The 22,894-nt window shown below is 34.6% G+C and overlaps 1 protein-coding gene across 3 annotated transcripts in view; it reads left to right on the top strand.

The window, feature by feature from the left end:
• The window catches only part of LOC124362642 (chloride channel protein 2), a 153,010-nt gene that overhangs the window by 39,040 nt on the left and 91,076 nt on the right, over positions 1 to 22,894 (top strand). Inside the window, exon 1 of one of the 3 annotated variants that reach the window (XM_046817326.1) lies at positions 12,679 to 12,845. The exons of the other annotated variants lie outside the window; for them this stretch is intronic. Coding sequence (XP_046673282.1) covers positions 12,801 to 12,845 — 45 coding nt within the window. The 5' untranslated portion in view covers positions 12,679 to 12,800. Of the gene's footprint in view, positions 1 to 12,678; positions 12,846 to 22,894 lie in introns of those variants that run through there. 3 annotated transcript variants of the gene reach the window in all.

Genomic DNA, 22,894 nt, shown 5'->3' with positions numbered 1-22,894 from the left:
CAACTATTCGACTAATAGATTACAATTTCTCTTCAAACGACCATAAAAACGGGTTTTTATTATTTATTTTAAAATCCACAAGGAAAGTACAATATATATGGTATTTTTGAAATTAGTAAAAAACGGAATTTCCTTAAATTAAGTTAAAGATTGGTCGTTTTGTTTATAAATAAATTGACAAACCCTACACCCCGTGCTTGCTGGTCTTAAATGATTTGCAATTATAATATTTAAAACTTTTATAATATTAAAAAAAAAATAATTTCATGAAGATTTAATGTAAAAAATGTTACAATATATGTACCAATAAGAGAAATATGACAGTTTAAAGATTTTGACCAAAGACAATTGTTTGAGCTCAGCGAGTGAATGACGCAACAAATAATCAACTTAACCACATTGATTTGTTGGTCTTGTTATTACGCACAACTTTGTGCTGTTTAATATTTTCTGTATCTCTTATGGTTTCCATGATCCCTTCAGTGTGCATAAAATTCGGAACACACGGTATATACACATAATCGTTTTATGAATTAAGCTCAGTGTATACAATTTTGTTAATTAAGGCTAATGTATTTTCAATCTAATATTTTAAGAATACACCTGCTCAGTGAAATATATTTTTCTAACAGTTTAGTTCCAAATATATGTCAGTGAAACGCTAAAGGAGAGAATTTCAAATCTACAGAATATTCTTTTAATTCAACACATTAAATCGTGAATTCGTATGCTTAGTGTTCTAAAGTTGTTCGTGCAGAGATCTCACCCTGTAACTGTATGAAGAGTATGAGAATTACTGGAGGAGTTCCATTGTATTGAGAATGATGATAACAAGAAACGTGAGACGTGACAACGTGACAGGACGCGCCGTTAGGAATGGTGCAGCAGTTTCCCCATTGTCGGCTAGGTGCTGCTGTTTTTATGTGCCCCTTTCAAAATACATTTTTTGACACATGGGACAGAGAGCGGAACAATTCGTTTTTGTACTTGAGTACTTTGAGCACCTGTATAGTAGATAGAGTTTGTAAAACTCTGTACATTGCAATCAACATCGTGACTAAATATGCTGGAGTTTTTGCATTTCATCTATCATGGCCCCCAAAACTCACTATCTCTAAACTCTGCCAAAGTTTTTCATTAATTCGTACGTATAGTACTTATGGATAAGTTTGTTTTCCAGTATAAACCAATAAATATTTCAAAATGGCAGCCCCTAGAATGTTTGTAAAATTTATATCGTGACTATTGTATACATGATTATATTTTTGTAAAAAGTAAATATGTCTACGAACAACTTAGTTGTAGCATCCAAATGAAGTCAACGTTTTTTAAAAAGCATTTTGAATGTTGATAACTATTTTAATCTTATAAGGTTTCAAAATGTTTGAAGTGTTACCTATCTAATGGGTTCAGTGATTCGTCTTACCATCATTATTGAATCTTTAATTTCAATGGTGCATCTTAAATTTTGATAGGACAACCACATATGAAATCTATCTCGTTTCAAAATGTTCCTGAAGAATATAAAAAAAGTAGATGACAGTGATACATCTAAATCCATGAGTGTGATTTGAATCAGTGGCAGGTTTCAGCGCTTTCCTACAAACCCAGTTAGAGGAAGCCTGTCAGTAATCCTATTGTTGCAGGCTATACACAACAGATTAGAGGCAGTACGGTAAATATACGGAACTGGATATCCACCAATATTTACACAAGGCTAGCTGTTAGTCCGTATGTATATACCATTGCTAGAACTCGTAATTTAGGGAATCACATTTTTCGGCATAAGCGTAGCATTTGAAATGGTTAATCGATTGCATCATGTGTGTTATTTTAGAATTTTGAGACTGATTTGTATTCCAATTCTATCAGGATTTACGTTATACTGTAGTATATAAACTTTATATTATAACTGTAACGAAGTGGTAGTAAGTTTTGTGTAACATTAATTTGTGAAATAAGTGTATTTGTAGTGCAGTACGTAGGAAAAATATGTTATATTATTCACATAGGTTACAACAATAAAAACATTGTAAAGCAAAAGAATTGTTATGAAACTGTTTCACAATCCAAATTTTTTTCGTGTTTAAATTTACATCTCTAATAATATGGTCAACATCTGTTAACTATTCACATGGACCCCAAACACTTCAAAACGACGTTTTTCAGCCGTTTGTGATTGACCTTCTAGAATTGTATTTTATCATGTGTACAGTATGTGATCTCGAGGGATTTTTTGTTCACCGCCAGCAGTGGGGGGAGGGGGTGCTGCCGCAGCCTACATTGATGGCTTAGCAATTAATGTAAGACCGTTAGAAAACTAAAAATATACTTTCTAGTCTTGTGTAAATAACTTATAGACTATTAAACCTTTGGTTTTCATTACTTACTATTAAGTAGTTTTGTATCTGACACTGTTGTGAGTGTTGAGTTTACTTCCAGTTCACCATCGTAGTGCAACGTCTGGAAGACGAACATGATTCCAGGATTCCAGGAGTCAAGTCTGTGGCAGAGTCAGATTCCAGACGCTGAACTATGAGGAAGGTGAAGTGAAGCTAAACGCAACATTCACTAGAATCTACCCTGCCGACCATATCTACATTAGCTGACACTAATGTCCCCAACCATCGTTGCAGGCTATGGTAGCACCTCCGGGTCTGGTCATAGATGTATGAGAAATTTATCAAATACTATACCAGTACTTCTCATCTACAAAGTTGTATCCCATCGAAAAAAAAGCTGGAGTCGAAGCCCGGCTAACCAAGTTCGTTTTTTTTATAAGGCATGTGATAATTTCACTGAGAACGCCGTAAACTCAGTAGCAATCAATCAGCAATATAGAATAATTTTTAATCGTTTTTAAATATCTGTATTGAAAAATATATTTGACTATAAATACTCGCAGGTAGTAAAACTTAAATGAAGGACTCGTCATCGCCATTGAGTAAGGGGTTGTGAATATGATACAGATACATGCAGGGTGTTTCGTGGAGGGTGGCTCAAATAGATTGTGAGATAACGGATATCGTTTTCCTCACAAAATCAACTGTTTGTAAATAGTTTTTATTTTCACTGATGAATGTCAATATCTGCACTCATGAAATACGCAAGTATTATATTTCACTTTTTCATTAAAGGATTTGGCTTGCAAAGGCCTTTGAAATTATGTACAACTTTATATGAGTTTATATTTGAAAAATCCAGAATCAAAACCTTTATATATGTATTTTGCACACTCTGCACTTACAAATTCATGAAGGTATTTTTATAAACTGTTTTCCAAGGGTTGATTTGGTGTTGAAGGAGTTTAGGTCACCATTATAAGGTAATCTGTTCTCTCAGAATCGATTTGAGAACGAAACCTTGTATGAAACACCCTTTATAGATTTATTAAACAACGTGATTTAGAAAGAATATTTTCAATACGCCCTTTAAACCATATAGGGAATTGGAAGTATGCAACAAGTGACATTTCCCATTGTAGGACAGACAGATTGGCCACAGCCAGGCTTGACGGGAGTAGCAATCACTCAGCACTACTCAGCAGCCCGTCCTCGCTCTAGTCCTGCGGGCCTCACCAGCGATTGCTGTTGTCTTCACAGCAGCCCAATTATATCTGCTACGCTGCTGAAACTTTTATTACTGTCATACTATTGTTCTGCCGGACGCATGCACAGCGCAAGACTTGAACTGGGTTGCCAATTTTCCAAAGTGGCACAATTTGCAACCAGATGATGATTCAAAGTTTTACAAGCAAGAGTACACATTCTATGCAACTTAAGTCACCAAGTCTCACAAAGCTGAAACGTGAAATTCAATATATTTGTTGCGCATCGAGCATTGAATATCAATAAGGGATCGGCTAACTACATTTCGACGTCCCCCGCCCAACTCCTGTACATGCGTTTTGCTGTAAATTATATTTCAATAAAGAATAATACATTTTTCAGTTTCATTGTTTCCCTTACCCCTACCATATAGTCTAAGGAGGCAGAGCATTGTACTATACTATCTTTTTTACTAATGCATTTCATACTATAGAAAGATTTTCAGTTAGTATATTTGGCTCTTAACTATTCCTATAGAAGAGCCATTAGTGTTCTTAACTATTCCTATAGAAGTCTCTCAAATCGGGATCTGCCAAACATAGGTTTAAAAAATCAGTTTGAATTATACATGCACTCCAAACATTCGCAATGTTTGCATGTACTTTATCTGAAAGTGCAGTAGGCTGTTAAATTTTCAAATTATTGATTATAGTGTTATTTAACACTTGTTATCTTATTTAAATGGAATGCAGTGGTACTAACAAAATGCTTGGATAAAAGACAAGACTATCTAGAGACTCCTTCGGTCCTGATTGCCTTTTATTATTAACTTGACTCTTGTCAGGCAGATATTGGAGTATGGCTGCGTTGTTTGGTCCCCGTACCAAATTGGCCACTGCGACAGACTTCTAGCCGTGCAGAGGGGATGATTATGGTTGTTCGGTATCAAGCTTGGATACTCAAATTCAGAGGCTTCTACTTGAGCGACTGGAGGTGCGGTTCAATCTGCCCCCCCCCTTGGCTGACCGGCGTAATATGCATGATATTCTCTTTTTGTAAAAGTTGCTCAACGCCAAGATTGATTGCCCGGATATACTTGCCTCGGTACATATAAAATGCTTCTCTCACACCCGTTAGCAGCATCTCTTCAGGAGGTGTCATTGCTCTTTATCCTACATGTGTCACTCCACCATGCCTAGGCTTCATCGGTTCGGCTATGAAGTCTAAGTTGAGTATCGAATTCCTTTCTAACTCTTATGTAACTGTCCGCAGAAAGGTGAAGAAAATAAGCTTTTCGATTTAATAAACGTATCACCCAGAAGCACACAGTCGTTACCTGAAAATTCTGTAAAAAAGAAACTTTTATTTAATTATTTAGTATTTTCATTAGTTCAAAATAGCAGTCTGTTTATTACTATATAACCTTTTTCTATTAATATTTAAATAGTAATTACTTCGTCCATGTTTGTTATTTGTACTATTTACTTTATGACCGATGCATTGTTGTTTATTATTGTTACAAATGTTGTTTGTTATCTTAATATATTGTTAACTCTGTATCTTGTTTCTTACTTGTCACTTTGTTAAATAGTTCTAAATTTCTCAGTTTTGTTTTAGTTAATGTTGAATTGTCTCACTATTGATTATATCAACATATGTTTTATGTTAGTGCAGTCATTGAAGCGAAAAATACGGTCTTACCTCCGAATTTTTTTACTGTAAACCGATTTGCATGAAATTTTGGAATTAGGCTCATCTTACCCTTAACTTAAAAAGTGAAAATGATCTGAACTCCGCCTATTATTTTTAAGGGATGTAAACAACCCCTTAATGGAAAAATTTACATTGAGCCAATTTATCGCTAGAAAACATGTCTAATAGTAAGTGGTGGAATTGTAAAGTGTTTTCTAAAACAAATACCTCATATTAAAATCATTTTCAACCCCTTTAAAATCTTACAACCCTTGCAAACAACCCCTAAATTGAAAAAATCACAAAAAAATACTTTGTTATGACATAAAAAGATGTAAGTATAGAGCAAGTAATATTTCATATTCTCTATAATAATTATCAAATTGTTAACCCCCTTTCAACCCTTGAAAATTACCCCTCGATAAAAATTTAAAAAAACATTTTTTTTATAAAATGAAAAGGATTTAAATATTATTCCACACTCTCGAAAATGATTATCATTTTCTACCCTCAAAACTACCCCTAAATTAAAACAGTAAATATATATATATGATTACATTTTAAAAAATAATTTAATTTAGAGTAAAAAAATTGCCATTTATTGAATAAAATATTAACAAATTATATAAAATTCACTAAAATGTGTTATATATACATATAAGAACGTTTGTATGTATTCATGCCTACGTTTCCAAAATATATGAGCCATATTATGTATATATACACATTACAATAGTTTTGGGTCTCTATTATACTGCGTACTTTCACATTGCTCCAAATATTCACACCCCGAAATTTTCAGTTACTAAGTAGAAAAAAATGATAAGTTTTTGGACCATAACTCCTACAATTTTCATGCTATCACAATTTATAAAAAACCATTGTAAAGGTAATTAAGAGAGCTACAACATCCTTCATTGCAATATGTAGTAAAAAACTTTTTCTAAAACGGTGAAGGGTCAAAGGGCTTAAGAGAGGCTGTGATTGCGCTGCCACGCGCTCTTTAAACAATCATATCTCCGTCAATTTTCTGTTTGACAGAAAAAACAAAAGAACCCAATTGTTTGTCAGAAAAATACCTAAATTTTTCATCCTTACACTTTTATACGTATCTGTCGTCATTTTTTAGATATGAAAAAGGTGGTTTTTTTTAAAATTTGAAATTTGTTTTAATCGTGACTTTTTTGAAAAATATTTGTCCTGAAGCAGCCAAACTGATACAATCTATCAATCAAACTCTTCATAATAAAATTAATTCTAGGCGGAATACGATTAATTTTAATTATGGTGGAAATGGCACTTATGAAACCCTTTGATTTAAAAGAAAAAACATTAGATGCTCCTCTTATTTGCAATACAGCTCACTTATTTTACGTGCAAAAGACTTTTAATAGTGCTCATTGTAAAGCTTATTTCAAGCACTACAAAACCATTTTTTATTAGAATGCCTAAAATGCATCTGCTCGCCGCTAGATGGCATTGACCACATCGATTAAATTTCAGACAAAATAAAAAACGGCTTTGATCTTTAATATCTAGCTTAATATTGCACTTAAAATACTTTATAAAAAACCAAATTGTTTATTTATTTACCTGCTACAATTTTGTTATTTATAAAATTTTCGATAAAACGTATATTTTTGGAGATATTTGCAAAAACCCGATGAAAAACGTGAAAAAATTGCGAATTTTCAATTGCCAATAACTTGAAAAGTATTTGATTTTTCGAAAAAACTTTATAGATGATTTTTTAATTCACCCCCGAGAAGGGGTGGCAACCACCACCTCATATTAAAATCATGTTCAACCCCTTTAAATCTTACAACCCTTGCAAACAACCCCTAAATTGAAAAAATCACAAAAAAATACTTTGGTATGACATAAAAAGATGTAAGTATAGAGTAAGTAATATTTCATATTCTCTATAATAATTATCAAATTGTTAACCCCCTTTCAACCCTTGAAACCCAAGGGGTGGTTGCGGAGTTCAAATAATTTTCACTTTTTAAGTTAAGGGTAAGATTAACCTAATTCCAAAATTGTATGCAATTCGGTTCACAGTAAAAAAATTCGGAGGAATAATGCTTCAATGACTGCACTATGTGTGAGTTTTATTGTTTTATTTAGATATTCAATGATTAAGTTCTTTTGTTTTTTTTTTATTGTTAAGTAGTATGAACCGTACGTATGTACACTGAATGAATTTATGCATGTAATATCTTGTTGTCTTGATTTTATAGCCAGTTGTTATAGACTTTCTTGACATATTTGTACTTTCTGTTTTAACACTTTATGTTTGTAATTTTACTATGCTTTCGTGTTATAAAAATGGATTCTCTGTCAAATGAAATACAAAATACAAAGAAGATAGTATCCATTTTTAGAAAAGCTGGCAGACTATGATAAAGAAGCCGTATTAATTTACTGATTAGTAGTTGTCTGGTTAAGGTTCGGCCAGTCACGATAAAGCTCCGCCCCTTTCATCTCACCTGTACAGAGGGATCCGTATTATTGGCAGTTTCGGATTTAGATCTGTTGAATGAAGCTGTCCACATGCAGTGTGAATATTACAAGAATTTAATTGTTTAAATCGCGTTTCGACGCGGCTTATGTCGGACATTTTACGTGTTAGTTATGTCACTGGTGTGAGTGAATTGACATATAATTTGTCTCCTTGAAAAGAATTATAACAATTATTTAGAAATCTGCCAAGATAAATTCTACTTTTACTTAGTTGAGGATAAAATTTATTATTCACCTGGCACTGATGTTTTATAAGTCTGAAGTTTTATGCGAATCAAGTTGTCTCAGAGCACGGATCACGTTGTCTTAGTGGCTTTAAAGCCGGCTAATCTAGTAGACAGCCAATTTGTGGGAGTTTTTTTTTGGGATCAAGGCGTCCATCCATTTCACGTTTATTTGGGAGTTCGGCGGACATCCTGCATATCAATATTATGAATCCCAAAATCGATCAGTATCGTGGGAACCAGCCATTATGGAGTAACTCTCATATATATCCACCCGTTTAACATGGCACGTTTCTTTCCGTTTAGGTTGCTGTAAATTTAAAAACATAGTAAAATAACAAAAATGTAATAAATCTGTAATATCCAAGCTAATTGTGAACTGTGAGTTTTTAAACAGTAAACGCGGGCGCTCACTCATGCGCTGGTCAGCGTTCTCTTTTATCGGTATCAGCGCGTGCGCCTCTCCACACGACCTCAGCTCGTGTCAGCAGCTAACGCTTGCTCAGAATGAACTTTATACATTCATAAAGGATCTCCACCATTTTATATTCAGTATAACACGTCATTTTTTAAACGATCAGATTATACCGAGTTACATTTTAGTTTTCTGAAGCTTACAATGTCGATAATTGTAAAATATCATCGTGTAATTCATTTGAAAAGTGACGCTTGCGATATATTTAAATCGGTACAGTTTCTATCCCTTATACCTCTAAAGAAAAAATATTTATGGGACAAAAACAACATAAACAAGGTAAGTGACTTTTTCAATTAGGTTTTGTCCATAGGTTGTAAGGCTCTTAGACCCTGATAATTAAGTGAAAACAAATTTTGATCCTCTATATACCAGGTGTCCCACTAAGAGGTTTAAACGTTTAATTTTATTTTACTTGCACATGTTATGCACCGAAAATTTTCAAACTCTACACAATTCATTAAATAGGGTTTAAAAATATTCTGTGAAAATTTCAGCTCTCCAGCAATTGAAACAAAATGGTGGCATTTGTACACTAAATGGTGATTGCGCAGTTGAGGCTACCAATCTGTAACAATGGTCAAAAGCAAGTGCATTCAAATCTGCCTTCTAAGTTTTTCCACTGTTGAATTAAAGTTCAATTTCACATATAGGGACTACTGTCATGGAGTATACTGTACATTAACGTATGGATTAATTTGACATAGGGATAAGATTAGTGTTATGTTACTAAGGATCGTAAAGCAAACGAGTAGAGGTTTATTGCGATGTTTTAAGATTTCCAGAGGGTTTATATTCCAGTAAGTGCTATAAAAGTGACAGCAGCGTACGTGTACGTGAGTGCTGTTGACAAGTAAGCGCGAGCAACTCTTGACCCGCCGGCGCTCACCGGTGTGCGGTTGGCCTTGTCTACGATCAGCTGACAGGGACGTGACGAAAACCCGCGGACACCGACACCACCGCGCGCCGCGTCGCCCGCCAAGGCGACTCCATTATTCCGGACGGCCGCACAAGCCGTAGCTCCGCTCTTTGAGCTTGATTACATTCCAGGCTTGAGGTTACGCGGCTGAGGTTTCATGCAGAAATCGAATCCAGACTCAACGCGCTTTAAAGCTAACCTACAAACCTCTAATGCTCGGTGATGATTCTCTCCAAATGATTGACAATACTCCATTTGTCTAATCACAGAATAGACGAAAAAGAAAGTCTTCATATTGTAAAAGTCATGTCACAATGAAAAGTGTTTCACAAAGAGATGAAGATTCATAAGATTCATAAATTCATGTCAGTGCTAACATTTACACACATAACAGGCTGTGAGGTGAGTAAAAAAACTAAAGTTCGCGGAGCAAATCAAAACGTTAGAGAAGAAGTAGATGAAGGAAGTCAGAAGTGAAGTCTGACTTTATAACCTCATTACTGGTCATAAACAATGCAACTGCTATTTGTCAGAGGATGACTCAATCCTCGATTTATCATCGGCATAAATTAACTCTTAATTTTAATATCTCCTGATCCATTCTTCACCTCACTGTTCCCAAATATCCATTCGCTTTTGTGTAAAAACCCAGCAATATTTAAAGGAGGAGGCTGTCTGTCTGCAGACTGTGATGCGGTGGCAGCACATTCCTAGGAGATGACATACTACGCGAGTCACAGTCAATGTCAGTGTCACTTCTCCCTATTTCATTGTCTTCTCAGAATCTCCGCACGGCGGTTATTACTTGAGATGGACGTTCCGGTGGCCTTGAAAAAGTGAGATGCCCTTCCAAGTGACCTTTGCGTGTCTTTACGCCCGGTTTTTTATTGCTTGCAGCAGGTCACCCGATTTCCTTTAATTGAGCACAAGCCAATTCCATTCATTGAGTGACGGCTGGCGTGCCAATTCGCTACAGTGTCCATTTACATGTGTAATTATTTTTGGGCCGGCACCTTGAAAATGTGGGGCAATGTTGGCTTTAAGGAAGTCTTTAAAACACCAGTTACTGTAAGGTTCCACTGTGTACAGTATATTTTTGGGCCGGTACCTTGAATATGTGGGGCAATGTTGGCTTTAAGGAAGTCTTTAAAACACCAGTTACTGTAAGGTTCCACTGTGTACAGTATATTTTTGGGCTGGCACCTTGAATATGTGGGGCAATGTTGGCTTTAAGGAAGTCTTTAAAACACCAGTTACTGTAAGGTTCCACTGTGTACAGTATATTTTTGGGCCGGTACCTTGAATATGTGGGGCAATGTTGGCTTTAAGGAAGTCTTTAAAACACCAGTTACTGTAAGGTTCCACTGTGTACAGTATATTTTTGGGCCGGCACCTTGAATATGTGGGGCAATGTTGGCTTTAAGGAAGTCTTTAAAACACCAGTTACTGTAAGGTTCCACTGTGTACAGTATATTTTTGGGCCGGCACCTTGAAAATGTGGGGCAATGTTGGCTTTAAGGAAGTCTTTAAAACACCAGTTACTGTAAGGTTCCACTGTGTACAGTATATTTTTGGGCCGGCACCTTGAATATGTGGGGCAATGTTGGCTTTAAGGAAGTCTCTAAAACACCAGTTACTGTAAGGTTCCACTGTGTACAGTATATTTTTGGGCCGGCACCTTGAATATGTGGGGCAATGTTGGCTTTAAGGAAGTCTTTAAAACACCAGTTACTGTAAGGTTCCACTGTGTACAGTATATTTTTGGGCCGGCACCTTGAATATGTGGGGCAATGTTGGCTTTAAGGAAGTCTTAAAACACCAGTTACTGCAAGGTTCCACTGTGTACAGTATATTTTTGGGCCGGCACCTTGAATATGTGGGGCAATGTTGGCTTTAAGGAAGTCTTTAAAACACCAGTTACTGTAAGGTTCCACTGTGTACAGTATATTTTTGGGCCGGCACCTTGAATATGTGGGGCAATGTTGGCTTTAAGGAAGTCTTTAAAACACCAGTTACTGTAAGGTTCCACTGTGTACAGTATATTTTTGGGCCGGCACCTTGAATATGTGGGGCAATGTTGGCTTTAAGGAAGTCTTAAAACACCAGTTACTGTAAGGTTCCACTGTGTACAGTATATTTTGTGTGGTAGCTTCTATAAATAGGCATATCATCCACCTATGATATGTATACTATAAAAGTATTTGTGATTTTAGGTATATCACAGTGATTTGAAGAGGTACTTGCCGTGTAAAGCTTGAAATTTGGCACTTAAATGGCTTTAACCAAAGGAAATATTCATACTTTGGCACTTTTTTTATATAAAAGAACTTTTAGACAAAACCAGTGATCAAAATGGAGATATTTAAACAAAGATTTGTCAACCTATCCCCTCCCTCCTGACCACTTGTTATGCTTTTAAAAAGGGGTTGTATATATTGCATTTTCAAAATTCGGAGTATTTTTACTCACATTTTTGTTTTTTTTTTTTTTTAAACAGTTTAATTAGTGAGAATAAAAAACGAACCCGGTACCTCCGATATAGTTATTATTTTGAAATTGCTCTTTGTACAAGGATCAATGATGGGATACATTTATTTACTAAATTTAAAAGGCGGTAAACGGTAAAAAAGTATTAAAAGTTATATGGATTATTATTAATACACCAGAACGGGCGTTCCAGCCTATTCGATATCAGAGGTTTGCTTCGTATAAACATTTGGAGAATGGTTACTTATATGAGCCGTATACAGTAATGAAACCCCTGACCCCTAGCTTTAAGATAACTTCCCTAAATACAGACAAAATTGATCCCTTGACTTAAAATTACAGACATTCAAAGTTTTATAATCAGGCCCAAATAAAAAAATGTTCATTATGAAAAACGTGAACTTTTTACAATAAGAACATTAGTTCTAGCTTCTGGTAGCTTATCATGTGTTTGCCTATAAAAATTAATTAAGAAACAATATTTTTAAATCCGTTAATTTCTTAAATTAAATTGAATATAACAATAAATACAAATTAATAAAACATGCCACTCCCTTAAGTTTACTTATATTCATTCTATAAAAATCTTTTTCATTATTATCTTAACACTTTTTATTAGATTTAACTACTAAATTGCCTAAATTTCCTACATTAAATACCTGTAATTTCAAGTGGAGAGGTAAACTTTTCCATATGTAGGGAAGCTATCCCTTAGCCAAAATCGATTGCAAGACTCAGTCAGCTAGTAAACACGCGCCGCCGCAGTAACACCGAACTGTTTGCAGTAGCCGAGTTACTTCATTAGCAAGATGACGAAAATTAATATGACCATCTTTAAGAAGCTAATACAGCAGTAGCCAGTGAGATCTGCACGGTTCCGGTACTGGTGGTGGTGGAGACAGTGGCTGTGACGCGCCGGTGTTAGCGTAACCATGGGCGCACGGAGACTCAGCTACACATGGTCGCGTCGGATTGAAGTACGTAATGTGTATTAGCACCAACAATATACACTTGTTCTTTAGTATTGACGGAGTTTTACCTGAAGTCAAAGTAAACGCAAATCCTTCCTCAATTTTTCAAAAGTTGAGTGAAATTAATGGACATTCTATTCTCCTAGTGAAGAGAGGTTATCAAACGTAACCAATTTCAGTTGCACTATTATATTTAATTATTTACCATCAAAATTTTAATTTGCAGCTAAAAGTCTTTGTTCAACCAGAGAATAACGTGTGGAGAGATATTAGGCCTACGTTGTTAGACTCACTACGTCTTTTGCTCAATATGTTTTAACAAATAAACTCCATAAGCTTTACAAATATAATTGCATTTGCAGATACTACTTGCAATTCTAAATCATAAAAATAAAAAAGTTGTGATTTCTTTAATGTTTATTTCATTGAATGTGTGTTACTAGGAATTGAAATGGTATTATTTACTCTTATTCTATTGTTTGCGAGTATATCACCTTGTGATGCCTTATAAATATTTCGAAATCTTGTCACACCTGAAAGGGTTTGGCGTTTTATGTGTTATCTAAAGTAGGTTTTTTATGTCCATGGTACGTTTAAAGTACTTTTTCAACAATCAAGGTACCGTACAATAATTATGTGGCAAGAGAAAAATTAAAAAAGACATGGGTTATGAGTTCAAATAAGATAAGTCAATTTGAACTGTTTGCCCCTTAAGAGGGACGGAAACAAGTAACATTCTTCCCTGATTTATTTCTTACATAATTATTATCATATTGAATTATTTAGATCTATTCATATTACAATACTTAAAGATTTTCTGATTTGGTTGTGTCTCTCCTCAAATTGGGAGAGCTCGGAGGAATTCAACTTGTTTGAGTCGTTTTCAAAACAGTCTTTATCTTAATTTTTATATAAAATTACAGCCTTTTAAAATAGTGACAAACTATGAATGATTTTCAACTTCCTGTGTTATAACATTTATTTACGGCTGTTTTAATCTGTACCATGTGTAAAACTAAGATCATTATAATCAGTACTGTGAAAACAACAATAATGTTTTTAGTAAATACAAGGTTTTAGTTTAATATTTGCGTCAGGTGTTGTGAAAAAAGACAGAGTACTTGTAGTAGCGTTAACTTATATTTTCTGCGTTTTAATATCGAAAATATATACGTTAAAAAGACCAGTTCAAGGACTTTTCCCAAAAAATGCTTCATGAATGTTTAATTCGGATGAAATTTAAAAACTGCACATGAGCGCACCTCTGGCCGATCAATGGATAGTCACAGGACCAATATTCGACTTGTTGTCATTAGGAACGTCAATAGTTTCTTTCGGCCAAATCCTGTACAACCGTTAATCAAAGAGTACTTATTTTCTAGCGAGTCGCTTGATACCCATAAAGGCGTTGTTTACCCATCAAACGAATTACAAATTGCTGCCAATATTTAACAGAAGCTGGTCTAGCGAGTGGTGTAGTGGATTTGCAATGATCTGTACAGGAATTAAATAACCTTTTACTTTAGCTGGTGAATGGATCTTGAATGCGTTATCTCAGATAGTTCCCTGAAATGGACAAAGGAAGGCACTCATTTCCGATGTGATTAATCGTTTGATTGACAGTTCCACGATTTGTACGAATATTCTTCTGTCTGTTCCTAATTCAATTACCACTAACTGTTACTCCTACGAACGCCAGTACAAAACTTATTAATACATTATCATTCCTTCTGAGGAAGTTCCTTTATAGGTAAAATTTACTAGTCGTTTTGCCCCTTAAAATACCAAATACGAATATATGTAACTAAGATAAACACTGCGAGCATGTAGTGACATAATCTAAGACGATTAACTACCGGTTTAACTGTTGTGAACGGCGTGATAGGTTTAAAAATACTCTGAAAACCTGTCACCAAATTTTCCTTCCGTCCTATAATTGAAGAAATATTATTTGCACAGTACTGGGGGAGATGTGGCAAAACTGAGTCAGTTGCCATCAATCTTCTGTTAGATTGAACATATACTCGTATGTCCCTCTCTTACCTGAATACCATTTATCTAGTCGGGAGCACGAAATGAATGCTACCATAGTAGACCAGAGTTCACGTGCCTCGACAAACTCTTACACTGCCAACTGTATTTGGGGATAGGTTTTGGACCATTCTCAAATTAAGAGGTCTCCTTGATGAATCAGTCCAAAGTTGTTTGTCGCTATATTTATTCAATCCGAGCATTTATTCAGTGCCTCGACAAACTCTTACACTGCCAACTGTATTTGGGGATAGGTTTTGGACCATTCTCAAATTAAGAGGTCTCCTTGATGAATCAGTCAAAAGTTGTTTGTCGCTATATTTATTCAATCCGAGCATTTATTCAGTGCCTCGACAAACTCTTACACTGCCAACTGTATTTGGGGATAGGTTTTGGACCATTTTCAAATTAAGAGGTCTCCTTGATGAATCACTCCAAAGTTGTTTGTCGCTATATTTATTCAAACGAGCATTTTAAAATAAGGTGTTAGGTTTAAAAGCTTCAATCCTCTTTATTTTAGTAGGGTTTAAGAGAGAGTAGTGTAGTGTTTTACATTTACACTATATATGTAGATCTACTCTTTATAAGACTTTATAAGTAAGTTGGAATATTACTTATGCTTAATCATATTCTGCATATGCTATAACATAAAGCTGAAATGTGCATTTGGGTAGATTTCATAACAACGGTCTACTTGAATTTGTGCCAGAACTTTCGGGACATTTCATTCTACCTTATTAACAACATCTTGAAAAGGTTGAAGGTTTTAGGGTCTAAGAAAAAGATCGATGAAAAGTATCATTCAGAAGAGATGACATATTAAAAATATGAAAATATTATTATCTGTTAATTTACTTGCACTCATTGGATTCTTATGGGATATTAAATATTTTAGTCGTCACTGATTCCGTTCGCTGAATGAAACGCACAAGTTTACATTTTATTTATTTTTTGGTATGTTAAGTTTATAAGGAAATAACGGTGTATATTTGATTTTAATCTGTTTGATAAACAATTAATGATCTGGGTGCGTTATTTGCCATTTTACTCCTGGTGTGATGAGCGACGACATATCTGTGCTGACTTGTCGGGCTCAGCACGCTGGTGGAAGTTACTTTGCTCATTCATTCCTCTAGTAAACCATGGAGCAGGAGTTACACATCGCCGTACAAGATTACCATTTGACTCAGGTAACAACGTAGAGGGTAACGAGCCTCATTGAACATTTTACTTTATGCTCATAATTGTGTGCAATCATATATTCTATAAAAATAAAACTACATGATCGCTTTAAAAAGAATTATAACTTTTTGCTACTCTTGCGCTATATTTTATATCGGGAATTGTTTTATACACAGTTGAAACCATGAAATAATAACCATTGTTATTATTGCATAATTGTAACCGTGTTTGTTGTGTAGGTACATAATTTATGGTACAGTTTGATGTGGTACAGATTGTCCGCGTTCTTTATCCTGGAATCGTGTAGTAATATTGTGTAGTATTTTCGGAATCGGAAGTAGTTTCACTTGAACAGAAAACAAGGTAGATATTTAAAGTGGTAGGTAAAGAGAGGTATAAATTAAGCAAGCAAATCAGTTGTGTATAATGACAGTTATTTCAAAGTTTTACTGCGGTGTGTGGCTAACATTAGGCACCGTACCTACCTATTACAGTAGGTAAGAGTAGGCGCTAACATGTTACCTCTTGAATGTTCATATCGTAAAAATCACATATCGTGATTAAACGTGTTCATATCGTATGTATCACATTCCTTTTACATTATTTATTTAAATCTTTTTTCGTTGCTGGATTTCAGGTTCTTCCGCTATGTAATTCTTGCTCTGGTGTCTCTAACTTAATGTTTTCATAATATTATTACATGTTACTCCTCCTATTGTTAATTATCTAATTTATTTTTATTATTTATAAATGTATTTCATACTTTTAATTTTATAAAGTTTGTCATTGTTAATTAATGTTATATTTTGTTGTTTTTTTTTTTAAGTCTGATCACCTATTAATAATTAGAATACCATCTTGATGGTACGTTAGTACTGTATTGTTAGTGAAAAATTGTAAAGTGGGTTTACTGTTGGAATAACAATAGATCAATAATAGTTTATGATTATTTTACTACATTATAACTAATATTCGAGTAAATAATGTATGTGTGCGTGTACAACCATCTTCCTCCTGCATATGAAATAGTCCACTAAAATATAGAACATGTTTACTGTAATGCTAAAGGTTCTTCTTGGGTGTGCCAATAAAAGTTCAGTGACGGTTTTTGTATTGAAAAATATCGTATGGTATCTAGCAACTATTACCGATTGTTGGTGGCGTTGATTGAAAGTGGCGTTCATCATTTTGACCCCACCTATTTAGTGACCAAGAGATATGTACGCGTAAAATACCAAGCCACCGGCCTCAGTCATGTACGTACATAAGGTCAGACATGTGGTGTGCATATGCCTGCGCGTCTTACGCTTCAACTACTGCGACGTAGCGATCGCCAGGGCCATAATCGAGCAACATCGACCACGGCACTACTTGCAGTGAACTTGAGTCTCATACTATTTTATAACGATTTTCTGTTTTGTGACTTTGGAATTTCCATAACATATAACTACTCAACCCTAATGGTATGAACATTATTGATTTTTAAACGCATTATTGTTATGTGCAAAATTAAGAGAAATAGAACCATTATTTCTGATAAATGTGAAAACAAAAAGGAAAAAAGAAAATAAAAGCTCTCATTTAAGATCACGTAATTTTGAATTAAAATGCGTTGTTTCACAAATATTGTTATTTTTATTGCAGTAAACACTAATTCCCACGTATCGGAGTATTTTAAGAAATAATAGTGATTCTCAACTAAACTCTCCGAAATAAACGGATGTATAAAACACTTGAGAAAACCCGTCATTGTGCTTAGTCATAAAAGGAATTTTGCCTTGTTCCCGTTTTTCAGGATGGGTAAGGCTGGAGGTAGGGTCGCCTCCTGTCGAGATTCCATGAGGAGGGGTACAGGAATCTATTTACTTAGTCATATCATCTTGGAAGGACGGGAGGTCTAAACATGTACCTCTTACTCATGTTTAGGCTAGCAATAGCGTTTAACGCTAGGGAACTCCACCCATTCAAACAGTCAACCGCCATAGTAAAGTTGATATGTAGATTTACCCTTTTCCGCCAATATCTCGACACGGTTTGTTAGTTATGTGCAACTCCTGGAAATTCTGTATTCACCAGTTCTGATGTACAAATTATATACTAAATAGTGCCACACAGTCTTAACAGTTAGAGATAACATTAAAACTATATTGTTATACTATCCCATTTAAAATAGTTGCTCTTTTGCATATAGTTCTAGATTTACTAGATCATGTTTGAGTGTTTCTTTCTATCCCCCTTTCATTTTAATATTATCTGAAATCGTTCTAAGAGATTTATTTCCTGAATTTGCAGTCTTTTCTTATATAATTCCAAATGATGAGATTTAAAAAATTATAAATTTTTTATAAACAATAATAACCGTACACTAAATTATATCCTCTTTCTGTTTGGTATGTGAGGATAATATATATATATGCCAAAACCTTACTCTAAATTATCTCCTCCGGTTAGTGGTTTAATGATAGCAAAATATTTACTCCGGAGGTTATAAGATTAATAATCTTTATACTGGATTCGATCAGTATTTAGATTGTATACTAGTCAGTAATTTGCACTTTAAAACCTTGGGGTAAGAGGGGTATATTGATGTAGGCAGTTACAGAACATCTCACTTAGTTAAATTTGACCGGATTTGTAAGCCTTGTGACGCAGAAATATTGAGAGAGACAGAAACAAACCATTTTATTAAGTGCAATAAAAATACTCACTCAGTGGAGTTAGCGATCCCGCCACTGTTTATATACACGTGTAGGTATATCCATGGTTTGGTAACAAGACAAGATACTCCAGCCCACTCGTCTCATATGTCTAAATGTCATGCGGCTAAACGGATAATCTAAGAGGTTTAGTTTAAACGGTTCTCTCTATAAATTCTGCCCCAACGAATTTGTTTAAAAATTGTTTCAACTCCATAAAAATAAAGGATATTCCAAAAACAGTGTGTTCCATGTAGTAATTTCAAAAATTTCAAATAGAAACAAACGTATTAAGTAGATAATTTTAAAGATCTTTAGAATCTAAACATTAAGGCGAAGAAAAGGTTAATGTTATTACCTCTATTCGTTTCAAAATTGTGGTTTAAAGTGTATGGAAAAAGTGTTGTTTTGGTTTTTTAATACCACTTCTGTAATTAATCCCCGAACTCACCCCAACATTTTTCGATACTTCATGAAACGAGCTTTTAAATAATAACATGCATGGCCGTGTTTCTACCACTGTTATAGTTACAACTTGAAATATAAAAATGTTCATAACCCAAAGTTTGAAATAGTAAGGGGTGGTTTCCTCCACATTAAATTAAAAAACTGTACAACTTTTACATAAAGTTCTATTTCTAGTCATTACAAAACTCCGGCAGATCAATTTATTTATGGGTACCGAGGGGAAGTTTATATTGTCTCTTTACAAGTTAGGCAGTAAAGAGGCCAAAATATAAAATATTGATAAAGCTGCATGTACTACGTCTACCAAACCACTTGTCTCAACAGGCTTTGCTGTCTGTGTACAAAGCATCAAATCTATAGTTCATTTCATTCTCAAGATATCCTGCGAACACAAACCATAAAAGATAACTACACAAGAAAAAATGTCGCATCATAGAACTAATTCTTGTACAAACGAAGTTTCACACAAACATTTAAAAACTACATATGAAATATTTCTCGACATTTTATTCAGATTTTTATCACTAATTTGGGTTTCATATCAATGTTTAAATAATAAAAGCCTACATACCAAGTCACTATAAAATGATGTTATGTGTGGTGGGATAGTTAGGCCACATGTGATATCATGTCACGTTTGAATCTCTTACGTTTTTTGACTTTGTTTACAAGTTTATTTGTCATTATAGTTTCTCATTGCCATCATGGTTACCCATAAGACCAATGTAAAAATATTCGCAAACGCTCAGCCAAATTCCATGGAGTGAAATGCGCCATAATTGAACTCAGTGTTCCTCATGTAAAAATGAAGATTTACTCACACTTTCAAGTGTATAAAACGGTCAGTCGTTTTCGAGATATCGTGCGGCCAGACAGACAGACAGATATGAGTTTTTCCAACCCCACGTGGTGTAGGCTTTGGTATAGCTCATCAAATAAAATATTACTTCAATTATGCGCTCAAACTTGACACTTATATTTTGATCTCTTATCATATTAGAAGTGCACAAATTGTTGCACATTCGATTGTATGTTTACTTTCAACACTTATTTAGTAAATGTATTGCAAGAACTATATGCAGTAAAAAGAATGAAGTAAAAGAAGTCATCTTACTAATGCTCATAGGACTTTCCGTTGTTTTCCAGGCATAACTGAGTTCTGTCATTGAATCTACAAACAGACCGTAACACTACTTTTCTGTTATGCCTAGCAATTGAATTTACAAGTATCTTGTTACAACTTTGCCTACAATTCACATGTTATCTGTATGTCCTCTCGAAAATTGTTGGTCGTTTTTTTTCTATATGAAGTGTTTCCGCTATCCCCAGAGATTGAGATTGAGATCGGGTGACCTAGAAGACTTGAAAGACCAGACCACTTATTCCTATCCACCTGTCTGGAAACTGGCAATGTTCAGGGTTTCCCAAACACCCTAGTATAATGAGTATCTTGGAGAATCTACATTATCTCCTATAAACCTCGAGGAACATCTCTCAGAAACCTAGACAGTATAGTTTCAAAAAACTAGTTTTAAATGTATCCAATATGTGTGTGTTTTTTATTTTTTTTTATTATGAAAGTGAGGGCGGATAATTTGGTTTCAATGCGGCCCACAGTCAAACTATCTGGCAGTTTACCTCCCCACTACTTCGAAAATTTGCTTCATTGCACCAGAGAACATAATTAAAAAAGATACCTGGTTTGACGTTAAGTGCTGGTTTGACGTTGGGGATCACCCTCCTCGAGTTCCTCATGCAGTGACATGTTAATTTAATGCAACGTCCTTTTAATTTCCATCATATTTCTAGTTTTAGAGAAACTATACTGAGTGAAATAAACTTCGACCAGGGTAACGTTGAGTCTTCGTAGTCAATGATAAATGATAATCTAGACTGATAATACATTACTTCTTTACTTTCATTTTATTATTTCATCAATACTTGTATTCATTTTATGTACACGAAGAATGTAGCCACTAAACGTTTAAGTAAGATTACATATTTTTATGATATAAAACCCCAAAACTTATTAATTTAAAAACAGTCTACCATATATCATCTCTAGAGGAAAGTAGTGTAACAATAAACAACTTTTAACCCAAACATTTTTTTAAACTAGCCTGTAGCTTAAATCTCCAGTTAAAAAACTTGTTATGTAATCAACTTACACAACAGTATTTTTACAACAACATAGGTCTTTGTGTAAATAACTTAAAGATATAAGACTCTAACAGAGACATGCACATCTGATGAATGCTCTGCAATGTTGGTGTTGTGCCAGTTTTCACCGAGATCAGACGTGATCCTTGGGCCGCTGTGTCGACAGGTAACGACGTGTAATTGGTGTGTTTAGTTGAAAGTAGTGAAGGTAACGCAGTCACAGTCACGACTTGACAGACCCAAGATGCTGTTCTGACTCTCGCATTGATATACCGGTCCTTCGCGGTATTATTCAATTTATTAAGTTAAACATTCAAAATTCTTTTTAAATGACTTGGCCTGTTTGCGTGAATAGCTTTTCAACTTTCTTGAGAATTTCTGTACGCCAATAGAAATGTGGACAAACCTGAAAGTGATGTAATACACGTCATAATAGCGTTGTTTATTGTGGAAAATTAGGTGTTTCGACCATGAATTAATCTTGTAGTTAATTTAACTTTAATTAATTAAAAAGAAAGAACTGGCAACAATTAAAGATATATAATCACGTAATCTAATAGGTGGTTTTCCTCGTAAACCGTGATTTTATCATACTGCACATATAACAGTTTTTTCATACCTAAGTGGGTTCATAAAATATTGTTATGGCTACCTCATTACCAGGGGTATAAAAATCAGCTGGAACATAATATCAGTATTTACATCGGGCTTAACTCAAATTTTGTCATTGTTGGGTGTAAGTAAATAAAACCAGTTTTGATACTAAAACTGAACAATACTATTACTGTGTTGATTTATGATGTAATCAAAACAAAACTAGATGTGTTAGTTTTAAATTGTGTTCTAATTAGCTTTCATCAGATGTTAAAAACGTAATTGCCAAATATCAATTTGGTTCCTGTTTGTAAATATACTATTTCTGATGGACAATTTATTGGAAATAAACACAAAACATGTCTGATTACAATCTCTTGTATCTTGGTACGCAGATGGAATGTAATTCTGTTCTTAAGTTAGTTTTTTTTCGCTGATGCTCTGGTTTAAAATGATATGGTCTTCTAAGGAGGTGTTAGCAATTATATACATTACATTGATACTTTGAAATAACTTGCATTTATAGGAGGAGTGAGCCGCTAAAAATGTTAATACACCACTTGTGTGAACGAAGAAGATATCGTTTAGTGGGGGATAAAACAGTTGTACCAACCGCACATTTCAGTAAATTAAACCAAAGAGATTTTACCCAGCTTCGATCAGCTGTATACGGCTGCCGAAGTGCGGCAGGGAAAGGCCGGTTTTACGCAGTTATCGATATCGATGTCCTCACACTCAGTCGTCTGTTGACACAGCAATCGTAGCCTGCCTTGTCAGCGGGGGCCTGCCACCGGCAGGTCATGGTTGAGGTAACAGATTTGGAACTTGCTCAAGAACAAGTCTGATTGTTTTATTAATTAAAAATCAGAAGGTTTCACACGTACTTTTCTTGTACCTCTGCATTCACTTATTGAAAGAATATAT

The sequence above is a fragment of the Homalodisca vitripennis genome, chromosome 5, assembly GCF_021130785.1.
Source record: "Homalodisca vitripennis isolate AUS2020 chromosome 5, UT_GWSS_2.1, whole genome shotgun sequence".
Taxonomy (NCBI): domain Eukaryota; kingdom Metazoa; phylum Arthropoda; class Insecta; order Hemiptera; family Cicadellidae; genus Homalodisca; species Homalodisca vitripennis.
This window is presented reverse-complemented; position numbering and strand designations above follow the sequence as displayed.